The 19,996-nt window shown below is 45.6% G+C and overlaps 1 protein-coding gene across 10 annotated transcripts in view; it reads left to right on the top strand.

The window, feature by feature from the left end:
• The window catches only part of LOC129859409 (uracil nucleotide/cysteinyl leukotriene receptor-like), a 281,933-nt gene that overhangs the window by 42,093 nt on the left and 219,844 nt on the right, over nt 1-19,996 (top strand). For 3 of the 10 annotated variants that reach the window (XM_055929171.1, XM_055929173.1, XM_055929170.1), the window contains exon 1: nt 17,378-18,898. The exons of 1 other annotated variant lie outside the window; for it this stretch is intronic. In XM_055929171.1, the coding sequence (XP_055785146.1) occupies nt 18,547-18,898 (352 nt within the window). In that variant the 5' untranslated portion in view covers nt 17,378-18,546. Of the gene's footprint in view, nt 1-17,376; nt 18,899-19,996 lie in introns of those variants that run through there. 6 more of the 10 variants (XM_055929177.1, XM_055929176.1, XM_055929186.1 and 3 more) reach the window with 4 other exon arrangements.

Genomic DNA, 19,996 nt, shown 5'->3' with positions numbered 1-19,996 from the left:
TTGTTCAAGTCATATTTCCATTATGTTGCTGTTGTTTGTCCTTTTCTACTTTTGCTATGGAGGACCATGAGTTAAAAAAATACAACGAATCGTTATTTCTCTTCTTGACAAGTTTGTAGCCACTTGATATGTACCTTTTTGATGAACATTTGCTGGCTATTATGTTTTTTTCTCCTGACTTGAACATTATGAGTATGTAAATATATTCATGTTTTTGGTCTGGGATGAGAGAACAGCATGTGCCAACAGAGCTGCCCCAGTGCCAAATCCATAGTGGGACACACACACACACACACACACACACACACACACACACACACTTAGACAACGGCTCCCCGGGTGGTGATGACGTAGACTTTAAGGCAGCCACCAGCACCTCTGATTCAAACACATTTCAGTTGAATGCGTTCAGTTGTGCAACTGACTAGGTATCCCCCTTTTCCCTTTCCATCCCGAGCTGATTCTACAACCTCATCCCATTGATGTGGCAGAGTAATAGAATATTGTTTGCCGAGCAGCTGAATACATTTGTGTCTATTGAGATGACTAAATCCAGTCTAAATCCTGGTTTGCGTCCTAAATGGCACCCTAGTCCCTACATAGTGCATTACTATTTACCAAAGCCCTATTGGCCTTGGTCAAAGGTAGGGAGTAAGGTGCCATTTGGAATGCACACCACCAGATCCTGATTTCGTCTTCAGACATTCCCTCCTTTCACTCTTTTTGTTGTCCTGCCTGAACAGCAACAGAGCAATATGTCAGGGATAGAGTGGGGATAATTATACACACCAGCTGTATTTCATACAAATGTGATCAAAGCATCAAGACAATAACAATCATCACTTGACAACATAATTAATCAATTGTTTGCTATGTCACCTTGACCAGTTAGCATACCTGTTATGCGATTGTAATTAAACTGACAGACTTACAATATACACTGAATAAAAATATAAACGGCACGTTTCAATTTCAAAGATTTAGTGAGTTACATTGCCTCAGTTGGATGCAGAAATTCTTCGGTTGTGCAAACCCACACTTTCATCACCTGTCGAGGTGGCTGGTCTCAGACGGTCCTGCAGGTGAAGAATGATGGACATTCCTGCAGTCATCATGCCAATTCCACACTCCCTCAACTTGAGACATTTGTGGCACTGTGTTGTGTGAAAACTGCACATTAGGGAGTGTCTTTTTATTTCCCCCAGCACAAGGTGCACCTGTGTAATGATCGTGCTTTTTAATCGGCTTCATGATATGCCACACATGTCAGGTGGGTGGATTATCTTGGCAAAGGAGAAAAGCTCACTAACCGGGATGTAAACACATTTGTGCACAACATTTCAGAGAAATAAGCATTTTGTGCAAAGGAACATTTCTGGGATTTTTATTTCAGCTCATGAAAAATGGAACCAACACTTTACATGTTGCATGTTACTTACAATTCTAACAGTTTTAAAGGAGAGGTTTTGTGAAGAGTGGAAGTCCCCCTGTGTGTGTGTCATGAGTTCAGTCACGTGTTCTACTGGGAACTTGTGTGAGCCACTCCTCCCCCTTAGTTTGTGGTGCTGCTGTCTTCTGGCTGCTGTTCCCACCAAGAAGCTGCTGCTCTTAGGCTTGGCCAAGAGCCTCCACCCTGCTCTCTCGCTCTCCCTCTCCATCTCTCTCTTCTCTCCCTCCCCCTCTCTCTCTCCCATATCTCTCTCTCGCTCTTTCTCCCCCTATATCTCTCTCTCACACTCTCCCTCTCCCCATATATCTCTTTCCATCTCTCTCTCTTCTCTCCCTCTCTCTCTCTCTCTCTCTGGGCAGCCAGTCAGGGATCTTAAAATCAATAAGCCATGAAGATACTGACGGAGGCTCTTATTTACATTGCCTGTGAACGTGCTGCGGTTTCTCTCTCCCTCTTTCTCTCTCTCTCTCTTTCTCGCCCCTAAATGCCTCACATTTTACAGGACCAGGGGCTATGTTTATCTGTCAGATACAGTTTGCCTAATAAAGATGAACACAACAAACACCCAGTGATAAAACATGCAGACAAATTGTTCCACTAGCAGACAAAATAGTTGACAGGACTCTCTTTTACAGCCCCTGGAGAACATCAATACTTTAGTTCCCCATTCAATTTAAGGGACTGAATCTTTCCGGAAACATAGATTCACTATGTATGTCTTCACTCCTTTTGTACTAAACATCAACCCAATTACGGCCAAAATAAAGCCAAAATACCTGTACTGTAGAACATTGTCTACACGATCCCGTTTGTGGTTCATGTCCATAAATGTTTCTCTCGGCCTGTTGTAGCACAGGAGGAATATGCCATAAGGCCACATGGGGGCCTCAGAGACAGGCCATGGGAAGAGGCTGCTGGACAGCGTCTGTTTTATCCAGAGTGTTATACAGAGCCTGTAGCCTTGTATAGTCCAGGAGATGGCTTCGTGAAAACAGCAGACATGAAATCTTCCAAATACTGTGTTTTTATTAAGATAAGATCACTTATTGGTCAATTGCACCCAAGGTCCAACCAAAATTAAACTTTTGCAATGAACCCAACCTATTAAAAAGACACATACAACTCAGTTTATTAGGTACACCACCCCGTTCACGAAAATGGTTCACTCCTACAGACAGTGAGTCATGTGGCCATGGCTTGCTTTATAAAGCAGGCAGACAGGCACCGAGGCATTCAGTTACTGTTCGATTGAATGTTAAAATGGCCAAAATTGAGTGACCTAAGCAACATTGAGTGTGGTATGATCGTCGTTGCCAGGTGCGCCGGTTCCAGTTTCTCAGAAACGGCCAGCCTCCTGGGCTTTTCACGCACGATAGCGTCTAGGGTTTACCGAGAATGGGGTGATAAACAAAATAACATCCAGTCAGTGGCAGTCATGTGGGTGAAAACAGCTCGTTGATGAGAGGCTGAAGGAGAATGGCACAAATCATGCAACCTAAAAGGTGGGCCACAAACAGGCAAATAACAGTGGTCTCAGAACGCACAACTGGTCGGATGGGCTATTGCAGCAGACGACCACACCGGGTTCCACCCCTTGTAAGCTCAAAACAAGTAGAAGCAGCTCCAGTTTGCACGCTATCACCAACACTGGACAATTGAGGAGTGGAAAAACATTGCCTGGTCTGACGAATCCCGGTTCCTGTTGCGTCCTGCTGATGGCAGAGTCAGGATTTGGCGTAAGCAGAATGAGTCCGTGGCCCCATTCTGCCTGGTGTCAACCATACAAGCTGGTGGTGGTGGTGTAATGGTGTGGGGAATGTTTTCCTGGCACACGTTGATACCAATTGAGCAACATTACTTCCGAGCGAGATGGCTGCCTCGCTTCGCGTTCCTTGGAAAATATGCAGTATTCTGTTTTTTTATGTGTTATTTCTTACATTGGTACCCCAGGTGATCTTAGATGTCATTACATACAGTCGGGAGGAACTACTAAATATACGATTAACGTCAACTAACCACCGTTCCTACCAGGAATATGACTTTCCCGAAACGGATCCAGTGTTTTGCCTTCCACCCAATACAATGGACCTGATCCCAGCCGGCGAAGCTACTCGACGCCGTAAAAGGGGAAAACGTAGCGGTCTCCTGGTCAGGCTTCGGAGACGGGCACATCGCGCTCCACTCCCTAGCATACTACTCGCCAATGTCCAGTCTCTTGACAATAAGGTCGATGAAATCCGAGCACGGGTAACTTTCCAGAGAGACATCAGGGATTGCAACGTGCTCTGCTTCACGGAAACATGGCTAACTCAAAAGACGCTAACGGAGTCGGTGCAGCCAGCTGGTTTCTTCACGCATCGCGCAGACAGAAACAAACATCTTTCTGGTAAGAAGAGGGGCGGGGGGGTATGCCTCATGATTAACGAGACGTGGTGACCATCATAACACTCAGGAACTCAAGTCATTCTGTTCACCTGATCTAGAACTCCTCACAATCAAATGTCAACCGCATTATCTACCAAGGGAATTCTCTTCGGTCATAATCACAGCCGTATATATTCCCCCCCAAGCAGACACATCGATGGCCCTGAACGAACTCTATCTGACTCTCTGTAAACTGGAAACCACACACCCTGAGGCTGCATTCATCGTAGCTGGGGATTTTAACAAGGCTAATCTAAAAACAAAACTCCCTAAATTCTATCAGCACATCGATTGTCCTACCAGGGCTGGCAAAACTCTGGACCATTGTTATACTAACTTCCGCGACGCATATAAGGCCCTCCCCCGCCCTCCTTTCGGAAAAGCTGACCACGACTCCATTTTGTTGATTCCAGCCTACAAACAGAAATTAAAACTACAAGCTCCCGCGCTCAGGTCTGTTCAACGCTGGTCCGACCAATCTGATTCCACGCTTCAAGACTGCTTCGATCACGCGGATTGGAATATGTTCCGCACCGCGTCCAACAACAACATTGAAGAATATGCTGATTCGGTGAGCGAGTTCATTAGGAAGTGCATTGACGATGTCGTACCCACAGCAACGATTAAAACATTCCCAAACCAGAAACCGTGGATTGACGGCAGCATTCGCGTGAAACTGAAAGCGCGAACCACTGCTTTTAACCAGGGCAAGGTGACCGGAAACATGACCGAATACACACAGTGTAGCTATTCTCTCCGCAAGGCTATCAAACAGGCTAAGTCCCAGTACAGAGACAAAATTGAATCGCAATTCAACAGCTCAGACACAAGAGGTATGTGGCAGGGTCTACAGTCTATCACGGATTACAAAAAGAAAACCAGCCCCGTCGCGGACCAGGATGTCTTGCTCCCAGACAGGCTAAATACCTTTTTTGCCCGCTTTGAGGACAATACAGTGCCACTGACACGGCCCGCTACCAAAACCTGCGGGCTCTCCTTCACTGCAGCCGAGGTGAGTAAAACATTTAAACGTGTTAACCCTCGCAAGGCTGCAGGCCCAGACGGCATTCCCAGCCGCGTCCTCAGAGCATGCGCAGACCAGCTGGCTGGTGTGTTTACGGACATATTCAATCAATCCTTATCCCAGTCTGCTGTTCCCACATGCTTCAAGAGGGCCACCATTGTTCCTGTTCCCAAGAAAGCTAAGGTAACTGAGCTAAACGACTACCGCCCCGTAGCACTCACTTCCGTCATCATGAAGTGCTTTGAGAGACTAGTCAAGGACCATATCACCTCCACCCTACCGGACACCCTAGACCCACTCCAATTTGCTTACCGACCCAATAGGTCCACAGACGACGCAATCGCAACCACACTGCACACTGCCCTAACCCATCTGGACAAGAGGAATACCTATGTGAGAATGCTGTTCATCGACTACAGCTCAGCATTTAACACCATAGTACCCTCCAAACTCGTCATCAAGCTCGAGACCCTGGGTCTCGACCCCGCCCTGTGCAACTGGGTCCTGGACTTCCTGACGGGCCGCCCCCAGGTGGTGAGGGTAGGTAACAACATCTCCACCCCGCTGATCCTCAACACTGGGGCCCCACAAGGGTGCGTTCTGAGCCCTCTCCTGTACTCCCTGTTCACCCACAACTGCGTGGCCATGCACGCCTCCAACTCAATCATCAAGTTTGCGGACGACACTACAGTGGTAGGCTTGATTACCAACAACGACGAGACGGCCTACAGGGAGGAGGTGACGGCCCTCGGAGTGTGGTGTCAGGAAAATAACCTCACACTCAACGTCAACAAAACAAAGAAGATGATTGTGGACTTCAGGAAACAGCAGAGGGAGCACCCCCCTATCCACATCGACGGGTCAGTAGTGGAGAAGGTGGAAAGTTTTAAGTTCCTCGTTGTACACATCACGGACAAACTGAATTGGTCCACCCACACAGACAGCGTTGTGAAGAAGGCGCAGCAGCGCCTCTTCAACCTCAGGAGGCTGAAGAAATTCGGCTTGTCACCAAAAGCACTCACAAACTTCTACAGATGCACAATCGAGAGCATCCTGTCGGGCTGTATCACCGCCTGGTACGGCAACTGCTCCGCACACAACCGTAAGGCTCTCCAGAGGGTAGTGAGGTCGGCAGAACGCATCACCCGGGGCAAACTACCTGCCCTCCAGGACACCTACACCACCCGATGTCACAGGAAGGCCATAAAGATCATCAAGGACAACAACCACCCAAGCCACTGCCTGTTCACCCCGCTATCATCCAGAAGGCGAGGTCAGTACAGGTGCATCCAAGCAGGGACCGAGAGACTGAAAAACAGCTTCTATCTCAAGGCCATCAGACTGTTAAACAGCCACCACTAACATTTAGCGGCCGCTGCCAACATACTGACTCAACTCCAGCCACTTTAAAAATGGGAATTGATGGAAATTATGTAAAAATGTATCACCAGCCACTTTAAACAATGCCACCTAATATAATGTTTACATACCCTACATTACACATCTCTTATGTATATGTATATACTGTACTCTATATCATCTACTGCATCTTGCCATCTTATGTAATACATGGACCACTAGCCACTTTAAACTATGCCACTTTATGTTTACATACCCTACAGTACTCATCTCATAGGTATATACCGTACTCTATACCATGTACTGCACCATTGCCTATGCCGTTCTGTACCATCACTCATTCATATATCTCTATGTACATATTCTTTATCCCTTTACACTTGCGTGTATAAGGTAGTAGTTGCGGAATTGTTAGGTTAGATTACTTGTTGTTATTACTGCATTGTCGGAACTAGAAGCACAAGCATTTCGCTACACTCGCATTAACATCTGCTAACCATGTGTATGTGACTAATACAATTTGATTTGATTTGATTTTGACATTACATGCCCGAAGAATTCCGGTTGTTCTGGAGGCAAAGAGGGTGCCGACCCGGTACTAGATGGGTGTACCTAAAACTGGCCACTGAGTGTATATATAAAAAAAATTCGGAGAGGTGCGGGGGGCTGCCACACTGGGCGACCAGGGAGCTGTTGTTGTGGGGGGTTAAATGCCATGCACAAGGACATGGCAGGCGATGACATTTAGGATTTGATACCATCAACCCTCTGCATGCCTGGTTGTGTGTGGGTTTTGCAGGTTTGGGAATATTATTTTGGTCAATTAAGCCAGGCAAGCTCAATCAAGCATAGATTGAGTATTTGAAATGTCTTAAAATTGAATGGAATCCAGATCTGGAAAATAGAGCCATACCAAACCACATGAATCCCCCTGCCTCTGTCAAGGCTCCCTTACTGCTTATAATTTCACAATATCTTGATGCATTCGGACTGTTTTGTGGCATTGGTTGTGAAGGAACTTTCTCAATTTGGGTTATATTGTGAATGATTCGTTCGTTGGTATTTTGAAGCGATACATTCTGTTATTATTCATTTCCTTTTTCCAAATTGTATGGGAATCTTCTTGACAGAAGCAACATCTTGAACTCATAATTGGGGATGGGATCTCATCAAATTAAGGCTATGCCTGCGTCCCAATTTCCAAATGGAACACTATTTCCTACATAGTGCAGTAGGCTCCGTGCAGGGCTCTGGTCAAAAGTAGTGCAATATATAGGGAATAGGGTGCCATTTGGGACAGAACAATGACTTCCTTCATGGATGGCTGTGGTATTTTACTGTCCTCTGAATGAACCGGATCATTCACCAGCAACAACATCTAGTGTCGGCATCCTCCAGTTTAGATTTAGGAGGCTTATTACAGTACAGCGATAATAATTCAAGCGTGATTCACTACAATGCATTTTTTGTTTTTTTACTTTCAGTGTAAACCTTGTTTTAAGAGTAAACCTTGTAAGAGGGATTTGAAGTGTATACCTTGTCTTAGACTTAGACTATTGACATGCTTTTGATCTTGCCCATTATCTACATCTACAGGTGATCATTTGTGACACTTGGCAATTAGAAATCAAATTACACAAGGGGTCCCTCAGAGCTCTATTCTGAGTCCACTCCTGTCCTCTCTAGTAGGTACATGCTGCCATCTGAGGCCGTCTTCGGCGACTCATCGTTGCACCGTGTTGAGGTGAGGATGAGCTGAGGACGAGCGAGGTGTGACTGTGTTAAGATTAATAGTCTCCGACTGTCTTAGGGGTCATCTGGAGGCTCCATTCATCCTCCTGTCACTGAACGAGATGGCAGACACTAGAGTTGCATCCCAAATAGCACCATATTCCCTATTTAGTGCACTACTTTTGACCCGGGACAATGGGGCTCTGGTCAAAAGTAGTGCACTATATAGGGAATAGGGTGCCATTTGAGATGCTGTCCTAGTGTCTGCCATCTCGTTCAGCGACAGACAATGGCCTATATGTATGGAGCACAATAATAATAATATCCATAATAATAGCCGAATAGCTTAACATTGTTCTCTGTTTATGTACAATACCCAGAAAAAGAGAACTGTTCATAGACGAGTGTTGGAGTTAATATTTTATTTCTGAAATTATTTTCTTGGTATTATGATTGTTGCGATGAAGATTACACTTTTACTGTATCCCCCGGGCAAGCAGGAGCCACATAGAAAGCTGAGCAGCTGAAAAAGGGATCTATTCTATACGACAGAAATCATAATAATGCCGTCAAAATCCAGCAAACATATTTGTGTGTGTTTGTGCATGCAGGTGCATGTTATGTCTGCTTTGTGCCGGACTCAGAAACAGGAAACAGTAAAGGGGGAAGTGTATTGCAATCCATCATGACTCATGGTTTTGTTTGGGCTGGGGTAACTGGGCTGGAATGTGAGAGAAACTACCCCCTAGGGCTGCGAAAACACACAACCAACACACAACCTCCATCAGCCCCACTGGAGAGGAACAGCACCCTGCCTGGCTGCATCTCCCTGCCCCCGACACATGCATGCACGCACACACACACACACACACACACTCCCTGTCTGCACACCTGCACCTCAAACCAGGCTTTAGCTCAGATCACTTGGAAGGTCAATGTCCTTTAGAGCTCTATCTCTGGTTCATCCTGTTATGACTCTCTTGGGAAATGGTCAGGCTTGATCAGTTAAAGGTGCAATGTAAAGGTTTAAGTACACCTTTTGTGTGTTTTGGAAATCCACCATTTACATTTCACGATGGATCTGACTGGAATTGCCTCATAAAGTAACGATAATCTTCACTGACCACTTAGACCAAGTTAATAGATAGCTTGCTTGATGAGTTCATTTCAACTGGCTTCAAGCTAACTTCAAGTTTTGTGTGATGGGAGCCAGGTTGTGTAACCTCTTTTTCTTGTGGTATGCCCAATAACACACCGTTTTTCACATATTTCCGAACTTCACAATAATATGAAGCCTTTGTATTAAAACTCCCTTGAATAAATGCATTCCACTTAGAACGGATGAAATGTTTGTGCCCGTCACTGTATAACAGTAAAAGAGTCCAGTGTGGCATTGAGCCCAGCGCCTATAGTGCCAGTTATTATGCAGGTGCCCCATCCTGCTCCTAATAACAGTCTAGAGACGGAACGACCGTTTAATTACACAAATACCACAGAGGCACTCAGACCCTCCTTAACAACCCCCCTCCCTCCCTCCCTCCCCCCTCCTCCTCCTCCCCTACTAAAACTTCTGACTCCATATCTCCAGGGCCGAGCTCCAACAAGTCAATGAGTAACCATCTCCCCCCTCCCCCTCTCTACCTCCCTTCCCTGTTGTAGCATACCGCACATGAGTGGTTTTGACCTTTACGTACCAATAGCCCCACTTTCCTCTTCAGTGTTTCCCCTATATTAATTTAGCAGTGGCAGGGGACTAAAATGACTTAAACCAGAAATAAAGTATGTAGAAAATGTATGTAGCTATACATTTTTTTTTAATAAGATTTGAGAATTAACAATCACCAAAATAAATACTAGACAGAAAATGTTCTCTCTGCTGCATGGCAAAATGCGTACAATTGCAGGAAATGTGCTTTAAACAGCACGGCAAAGGTTCTCTAAAAAAATGTTGGTTGGAGACAGCGCCACTGGCTACCAAGCCTCCACCCACCGCAGCTGGAAAAAATCCTAGGGGAAACGCTTCTCTTTTCTCTCCCTGTTATCCCCTATACCATCAACCCTGTAGGACTTACTTCCCCCTGCCTATTCTGTATGCAAGGTTGTGTCCCAAATGGCACCTTAATTCCTATGGGCCCTCATAAGTAGTACACTATATCGGGAATCGGGTGCCATTTGTGCCACACATTTTAAGTCTGTACTGTGACCCCACCCCAAATAGAATAACACACATTTAAAATACATTTCATTTTATACATCAACAAATAACATTCAATTCGTAACATTTTGATCTCTTATCAAAATGAAAAGAAACCAAAAAATAAATGTACTCAAATATATAATATTTTTGAAATTATCTTTCTCAACAATGTTTTAATATTATCACATAACTCAATAATATACAGTTGAAGTCGAAAGTTTACATACACCTTATCCAAATACATTTAAACTCAGTTTTTCACAATTCCTGACATTTAATCCTAGTAAAAATCCCTGTCTTAGGTCAGTTAGGATCACCACTTTATTTTAAATGTCAGAATAATAATTGAGAGAATGATTTATTTCAGCTTTTATTTCTTTCATCACATTCCCAGTGGGTCAGAAGTTTACATACACTCAATTAGTATTTGGCAGCATTGCCTTTAAATTGTTTAACTTGGGTCAAACGTTTCGGGTAGCCTTCCACAAGCTTCCTACAATAAGTTGGGTGAATTTTGGCCCATTCCTCCTGACAGAGCTGGTATAACTGAGTCAGGTTTGTAGGCCTCCTTGCTCGCATATGCTTTTTCAGTGCTGCCCACAAATGTGCTATAGGATTGAGGTCAGGGCTTTGTGATGGCCACTCCAATACCTTGACTCTGTTGTCCTTAAGCCATTTTGCCACAACTTTGGAAGTATGCTTGCTTTTTAAATTTGTATTTTTATTTCACCTTTATTTAACCAGGTAAACTAGTTGAGAACAAGTTCTCAATAACAACTGCGACCTGGCCAAGATAAAGCAAAGCAGTGCGACAGAAACAACACAGAGTTACACATGGAATAAACAAGCGTACAGTCAATAACACAATGGAGAAAAAAAGAAAGTCTATATACAGTGTGTGCAAATGGCATGAGAAGGTAAGGCAATAAATAGGCCATAGTAGCAAAGTAATTACAATTTAGCATATTAACACTGGAGTGATAGATGAACAAATGATGATGAGCAGATGATGGTGTGTAAGTAGTGATACTGGTGTGCAAAAGAGCAGCAAAGTAAATAAAAACAATATGGGGATGAGGTAGGTAGATTGGGTGGGCTTTTTACAGATGGACTATGTACAGCTGCAGCGATCGGGTAGCTGCTCAGATAGCTGATGTTTAAAGTTAGTGAGGGAAATGTAAGTCTCCAGCTTTAGCGATTTTTGCAATTCGTTCCAGTCACTGGCATCAGAGAACTGGAAGGAAAGGCGCCCAAAGTAGGTGTTGGCTTTGGGGATGACCAGTGAGATATACCTGCTGTAGCGCATGCTATGGGTGGGTGTTGTTATCGTGGCCAGTGAGCTGAGATAAGGTGGAGCTTTACCTAGCATAGACTTATAGATGACCTGGAGCCAGTGGGCTCGGCGACGTATATGTAGCGAAGGCCAGCCGACTAGAGCATACAGGTCGCATTGGTGGGTGGTATAAAGCGCTTTGGTAACAAAACGGATGGCACTGTGATAGACTGCATCCAATTTGCTGAGTAGAGTATTGGAAGCTATTTTGTAGATGACATCGCCAAAGTTGAGGATAGGTAGGATAGTCAGTTTTACTAGGGTAAGTTTGGCGGCATGAGTGAAGGAGGCTTTGTTGCGGAATAGAAAGCCGATTCTAGATTTGATTTTGGATTGGAGATGTTTGATATGAGTCTGGAAGGGGAGTATACAGTCTAGCCAGACACCTAGGTATTTATAGTTGTCCACGTATTCTAGGTAAGAACCGTCCAGAGTAGTGATACTAGACGGGCGGGCGGGTGTGGGCAGCGAACGGTTGAAAAGCATGCATTTGGTTTTGCTAGAGTTTAAGAGCAGTTGGAGGCCACAGAAGGAGTTTTGTATGGCACTGAAGCTCGTTTGGAGGTTAGTTAACACAGTGTCCAAAGAAAGGCCAGATGTATACAGAATGGTGTTGTCTGCGTAGAGGTGGATCAGGGAATCACCCGCAGCAAGAGTGACATTGTTTATATATACAGAGAAAAGAGTTGGCCCGAGAATTGAACCCTGTGGTACCCCCATAGAAACTGCCAGGGTCCGGACAACAGGCCCTCTGATTTTACACACTGAACTCTGTCTGAGAAGTAGTTGGTGAACCAGGCGAGGCAGTCATTTGAGAAACCAAGGCTATTGAGTATGCCGATAAGAATACGTTGATTGACAGAGTCGAAAGCCTTGGCCAGGTCGATGAAGACGGCTGCACAGTACTGTCTTTTATCGATGGCGGTTATGATATCGTTTAGTACCTTGAGCGTGGCTGAGGTGCACCCCTGACCAGCTCGGAAACCGGATTGCACAGCGGAGAAGGTATGGCGGGATTCGAAATGGTCAGTGATCTGTTTATTAACTTGGCTTTCAAAGACTATAGAAAGGCAGGGCCGGATGGATATAGGTCTGTAACAGTTTGGGTCTCGAGCGTCACCGCCTTTTGAAGAGGGGAATGACCGCGGCAGCTTTCCAATCTTTAGGGATCTCGGACGAAATGAAAGAGAGGTTGAACAGACTGGTAATAGGGGTTGCAACAATGGTGGCGGATCATTTTAGAAAGAGAGGGTCCAGATTTTCTAGCCCAGCTGATTTGTACAGGTCCAGGTTTTGCAGCTCTTTCAGAACATCTGCTATCTGGATTTATTTGGGTGAAGGAGAAGCTGGGGAGGCTCGGGCAAGTAGCTGCGAGGGGTGCGGAGCTGTTGGCCGGGGTTGGGGCAGCCATGAGGAAAGCATGGCTAGCCGTAGAGTAATGCTTATTGAAATTTTCGATTATCATTGATTTATCGGTGGTAACCGTGTCTTCTAGCCTCAGTGCAGTGGGCAGCTGGGAGGAGGTGCTCTTGTTCTCCATGGACTTAAGTGTTCCAAAACTTTTGGGAGTTAGAGCTACAGGATTCAAATTTCTGTTTGAAAAAGCTAGCCTTTGCTTTCCTGACTGACTGTGTATTGGTTCCTGACTTTCCTGAACAGTTGCATATCACGGGGACTATTCGATGCTATTGCAGTCCGCCACAGGATGTTTTTGTGCTGGTCAAGGGCAGTCAGGTCTGGAGTGAAACAAGGGCTATATCTGTTCTTAGTTCTACATTTTTTGAAAGGGGCATGCTTATGAAATGACTTTTAAAGAACGACCCGGCATCCTCGACTGACGGGATGAGGTCAATATCCTTCCAGGATACCTGGGCCAGGTCGATTAGAAAGGCCTGCTCGCAGAAGTGTTTTAGGGAGCATTTGACAGTGATGAGGGGTGGTCGTTTGACCGCGGACCCATAGCGGATGCAGGCAATGAGGCAGTGATCGCTAAGATCCTGGTTCAAAACAGCAGAGGTGTATTTGGAGGGCAAGTTGGTCAGGATAATATCTATGAGGGTGCCCATGTTTACAGATTTAGGGTTGTACCTGGTGCTTTCCTTGATAATTTGTGTGAGATTGAGGGCATCTAGCTTAGATTGTAGGACTGCTGGGGTGTTAAGCATATCCCAGTTTAGGTCACCTAACAGAACGAACTCTTTAGATAGATGGGGGGCAATCAATTCACATATGGTGTCCAGGGCACAGCTGGGGTCTATAACAGGCGGCAACCGTGAGAGATTTATTTCTGGAGAGATTCATTTTTAAAATTAGAAGCTTGAACTGTTGGGAATAGACCTGGAAAGTATGACAGAACTTTGCAGGCTATCTCTGCAGTAGATTGCAACTCCTCCCCCTTTGGCAGTTCTATCTTGACGGAAAATGTTGTAGTTGGGTATGGAAATCTCAGACTTTTTGGTGGCCTTCCTAAGCCAGGATTCAGACACGGCAAGGATATCAGAGTTGGAGGAATGTGCTAAAGCAATTTAGAAAAACAAACTTAGGGAGGCTTCTGATGTTAACATGCATGAACCCAAGGCTTTTTCTTTTGTTACAGAAGTCAACAAATGAGTGCCTGCAACCAAGCTTTAACTTCCTGACTGATGTCTTGAGATGTTGCTTCAATATATCCACATAATTATCCTTCCTCATTATGTCATCTATTTTGTGAAGTGCACCAGTCCCTCCTGCAGCAAAGCACCCCCACAACATGATGCTACCACCCCTGTGCTTCATGGTTGGAAGGTTGTTCTTTGGCTTGCAAGCCTCCCCTTTCAAGACAGATGGAGACAATATGCGTCTCCTTCCTGAGCGGTATGACGACTGCGTGGTCCCATGGTGTTTATACTTGCTTACTATTGTTTGTACCTTCAGGCGTTTGGAAATTGCTCCCAAGGATGAACCAGACTTGTGGAGGTCTACAATTTTTTTCTGTGGTCTGATTTCTTTAGATTTTTCCATGATGTCAAGCAAAGATGCACTGAATTTGAAGGTGGGCCTTAAAATACATCCACAGGTACACCTCGAATTGACTCAAATGATGTCAATTAGCCTATCAGAAGCTTTTAAAGCCATGACATCATTTTCTGGAATTTTCCCAGCTGTTTAAAGGCACAGTCAACTTAGTGTATGTAAACTTCTGACCCACAGGAATTGTGATACAGTGAAATAATCTGTCTGTAAACAATTGTTGGAAAAATGACTTGTGTCATGCACAAAGTAGATGTCCTAACCGACTTGCCAAAACAATAGTTTGTTAACAAGAAATTTATGGAGTGGTTGAAAAACGAGTTTTAATGACTCCAACCTAAGTGTATGTAAACTTCCGACTTGTAAACTTCCGACTTCAACTGTACATACTTCCCCGCGACTCGACCCCGACTTTGAAGACCACTGCTTGAGAGGTACAGTATGTGTTATGTCATACTTTCATTCACTTTTTAATCTTTCTGACGACTCGATTGAGAGAGGCTTTCAAACGACGTCTGTCCGTAAATGATATGTTATTTAAGGGCTTTGAACATAGACTTATCTTCAAAGAGTACGGCAGCGTATCGTACAATCAGCATTGGGTTAAAATCAGGATGCCTCGGGGAGCTATCCAATTCACATCGTATTATTAGAGGGTTTTCATTTTAGTCTGAGTGAAGTCGTGCACATACATATCTTTCTAACGACTCGACATATGCACGTACACATGCAGGCACGCCCACGTACACACACACACACACACATTGCACACAAAATCATTGCTTATTTTTAGGAAGTAATCGCTGGTGGCATTGGTTCACTGTGGCGGATATAAGTGAGTCTGTGTTTATATTTGCTTCTCTATGTATGTCTGTGTCAGAGTTTGGGTTCTACGTTTCACAATAAAAATGAAGTTGAGCCAAAGGCACGACACATCCTTTCCTTCATAAGATTGGACTTTGACGGTATAATCTGCCGTTGTTTCCCTTTTTATTCACGGCGAAACATCAGTTTTTCTCTTCCTCACATTCTCCTAAGAACGAGGCTTAGGGCAGCATCCCAAATGGCAACCTATTCCCCTATTCGTGGACTACTTTTGACGAGGGGGGTGGGGGAGTTATTACAAATCACATGACGACTGCGTGTGTGTGGTGTGTGTGTGTGTGTGTGTGTGTCCATAGTGCAATATTTTTTTTTTATCAGAGCTCTATGTAGGGACTAGGGTGCCATTTAGGAACAGGATTCAGACTGGATTTAGTAAACCCAATAGACACAAATGTATTCAGCTGCTCCGTAAACAATATTACTCTGACACATCAAGGGGATTAGGTTGTAGAATCAGTTTCGGTGTGTGTGTGTGTGTGTGTGTCTGTTTCTGTGTCTGTCACTGTGTGTGTGCACGCTCACATATATACATACAGTACATTTCTTCAGCATCTCTTCAACTGTTTAAAGAAAAATGTCTGATACGGTATCGCATTGTACAAGCATATCATTGTTCGGTTTCCATTATGTTCCACACAGTCTTCATCTTTACCAGTGAACCAACCATTCAATTTTCCCACCCTATGGAAATAGATCAATGGTACGGTCCAATCAGATGGGGAACTGGTGGTCCCCTCTTTCCTGTGGAAACAGACCTGGTGGTACAGCCTTTTGGCTATGACTGGCTGCTCTTTCCTCCTCTCATAGTATGTTGTCTGCCTCCGTTCATCCTGTGCTCACTATAATCCTCTCCACGGTGTTAAGTCTCTCGGCACGCTATGACACATACAGTGCATCGAGCTAACACACTTCTGCTTCACATGCCAGCTACATACTGAAACTGAGCACATGTACCATAATATGTGAATGGTGGGTAGCCTGTCAGCAGTGTTGTCAGTGATGTCACCGGCTGTTACACCTGTTGTGGCATGACCGTGGTTCGTAGTCATATGTGAATCATACCGTATGTGAACAAGGTGTGTGTGTGTGTGTGCGTGTGTGGGTCTAAATGTGTTGTGAACTGCCTGTAAACGATCAGCCTCACTGTTGACCCTTTAAAAAAAACGTAATCTCCCTCAGGGATTCTGTCACTGTCATCTCTGTAGTTAACTTTGTCTTTGTTTTACCACCGTCTCCAGATCAGTTATTTTGTTCTTCCTATTGGAGATAAAGAAATTGAAATGAGGACAGCCTGACCATGGGTCGGTCAGCATCTTGTTTCACACCCATAATGAAGTCTGCGATTTATGTTTATGGTTCTGTCCCAAATGGCACGCTATTTCCTATATACTGTAGTGCATGACCAATTACCAGAGCCTTATGGACCCTGGTCAAAGGTAGTACACGATATAGGGAATAGGGTGCCAATTGGGATGTATCCTATATCTTAACTCAGGAGAGGAGTTAGTGCTGAGTGTCAGGATGAGCAGTGTGTACAGATGTAAAGAACATTTTGTTTAGGTTCAGAGGAGAGGGGGGGGGGGAGAGGGAGGACAGTGTCAAAGCTCTCCGATCCCCAAATGAACTTCTTGTCTTTTTATAAATGTCTCACCTTCACTGTTCTCTCTCTCCCCCACTCTCTTTCTCTCGCTCTCTCTCTCTCTCTCTCTCCCAATTTTGCCTCTCACTTGTCTTCCCCCCCCCTTTCTCTCCCTTTCTTTTATCTGAAGCTCTGTGTGGCAGCCTATCAGGGCCACACACACACACACACACACACACACACACACACACACACACACACACACACACACACACACCGTCCAGCGAAGCTTGCTGTGTTCTACAGTAATCCACCTTTCCTCTGTGCTCTTTAATTCTCTGTAAATTCCTCCAGTGAAGGGGTCTTGTGTATATGTTAGAGTGTGTGTGAGAATGTGTGTGTGTGCGTATTCTGACTGCTTCCATTGTCAGGACATCGTCTTTTCTCACGCATGAGGAGGAGTGAAACTGAGCTGGAGGGACAGTGTGAACGAGGGAAGGAGAGAGAGAGAAAGGAGAAGGAAAGTGGGAGAGAGAGGGATGGGAGTTTGAGGTGACTCCGTCGATGGAGCGGTGAGCAGGAATGCATGCAGCTGTGTGTGTGTGTGTGCTGGGCGGCTGAGCGGTGACGTGAAGCGACTGACACACATCTGGAACGGCTTCAGCAGCTGCACCTGAAGAGGAGGGATCCCAAATCCTCCGTTCTCTTTCTCTCTCCTGCTCTCTCCCTCGTGCTCTTTTTTTTCTCTCTCTCTCTCTCGCTCTCTCTGTTCCTCTCTCTTTCTCCATATCTCTCTCTCTCCGTGTGTTTCGCCTGGTGCTCGCCCGAGCACTGGAACAGTTACATACTGAGCATCAGAAAAGCAGTGGAAGAGCAAAGAAGAGGGAACCCGAAAAAAGAAAGAGAAGAGGAAAGAAAAAGGAAAGAAGGAGAACTACTGCGGAGCAGTAGAAAGAGGAGACCGGGGAAAAAACTGCCTTGGACTAAGAACTGTCTGTGTTTGACAGGGCGTCAATGAGAGAGGGAGTATGCAAGATTTAAGAAATGGAGATGAGAGGGTGTGACAGATCGGGCGACAGAGAGGAAGACGGTGGGTTATAGAGCTGGAATGTGCTGACACTAAGGACCTGGCTTCTCCGCATTTGGCCCACCACCTCCTGCTGATCCACAGGTTTGAACGCTCACTCACGCACACATACATACACACACACACCCACACACACACACACAGCTCTGTTTGCTTTGGAGGATGAGCCCAGGAGGCCCTGCCAGGAGAAGAGTACACCTTCCAGGGACCTGTTGACTCTTCCCGCCCCTTCTCTCTCTCTCTCCTCCTCCTCCCCTTCTGCCTTCCCAAAAGTGCCCTCTTCCCTCTGGCTGCTCAGCCCAGCCTACCTGCTCCAGTCAGGACTCGCAGAGCTGAGTGGGAGACACACTAAGGAGCCCTGAGACCTGGAATACTCTACCCTATTACCAACCCCGGACCTGGCACTGACAGAGACAGCGAGACCGATAGACTGAGAGTCCCAGAAACCTTTCACTGACTTACACCAGGATGTCTAAAGCATCGCGGCTGGCTCGGCCCTCCTCGGTCGGGGCAGGATCCAAGCTGCCATCCCGTAAGGAGGCTCCGGGAGGGGCCCGAGCCAGGGTGGTGAGTGTGGGGGAGAAGCTGATGAGGGCTGGCAGCGACGGGACCCTGACCAAGCAGAGGGCCCTGGTTGCAGCTGCAGCCGCCCCACCTGCACAGCAGCAGACAGACAAACAGCAGAGCCAGATGCAATCTCAGACCCAGTCCCAGAGCCAAAGCCACCTAAGCCAGGCACAGACTGGGGACACGGTGGCCCAACCCAAGAGCAGAATCAGCCCGCCTAAAGCCTCGGCCCTCGCACAAGGCTCTATGCACAGTAAGTACTGGACCACACTCATATTGCTTTAACACTGTGAGACTGGTGTGTACACCCTGGTGTCAAACTAGGGACATTGTTGGGTTTTCGTAGCCAGGGCTGCCACCAAGAGCTTGTGAAAAGCGAGAATCAACAACCTCTGAATAATCAGTCTCACACACAGAGCTTATGAGCATGTATTCCATTCTGTGTTGTTTTTTTAGTAGTAACTCTTGTACTGTAGTGTCATTAGTGTAATAGTAGTATAGTAATTGTAGTAGTTACAGTAGATGGGTGCTGGTCTAGTTTCAGTAGACTAGTGTTTCCCAAACTCGGTCCTCAGGACCCCAAGGGGTGCACGTTTTGGTTTTTGCCCTAACACTACACAGCTGATTTGAATTATCAAAGCTTCATGGTTAGTTGATTATTTGAACCAGCTGTGTAGTGCTAGGACAACCTTGCAGTAGACATTGGCCGCCAGGGCAGTTTCCTTACTCCCACGCTACTCAGTTTATGACTTTGTTTTGCCCTGTGCATTTATCAGTGTGGTCGGCTACAATTCGTTAAGAAAGGATTAGTGGGTTATCTGTTTGTTGTGTGTGTATTGGTCAGACTGGTATGTTGTGTGGTCTAGATCTACCTATCAGGGCTCCGCTTCCTGTCCTGTTCATCAGTCAGACTAGTGTGTTGTATTGTGCATGGATCAGATCAGCACTATGTATCATATCCTGGGGGATGCCTGGGAGTAGAACACATTCCTCACCTGATCACATGACTGGAGCCCCGTCACATTGTTGTTATCTCTGTGGGGTGCGGATTAGGGAAGGGTGCAGGGGGTCTGATCCCTCACTTTTGGCCACATCGTCACATTCCCACACCCCAGTGAGCTTAGATTTAGCACAAGAGGAGAGTTGAAGGATGCGTCCCAAAATGCAGCCTATTCCCTTTATAGTGCACTAGTGTTGCCCGGCCCTCGTCAAAAGTAGTGCACTATATAGGGAATAGGGTTCATTTGGGATGTACAATGAACCTGCCCATGGTTTTACCTGGCCATTGTCTTGAAGGTTAAGTCTAAGCCATAAGCAGGTAGTGTAGGAGGAAATTTTTAGGAATAAGTTA

Source organism: Salvelinus fontinalis, chromosome 7, assembly GCF_029448725.1.
Source record: "Salvelinus fontinalis isolate EN_2023a chromosome 7, ASM2944872v1, whole genome shotgun sequence".
Classification (NCBI taxonomy): Eukaryota; Metazoa; Chordata; class Actinopteri; order Salmoniformes; family Salmonidae; genus Salvelinus; species Salvelinus fontinalis.
The sequence above is the reverse complement of the archived record's forward strand: the minus strand, read 5'-3'. Positions and strand labels throughout refer to the sequence as shown.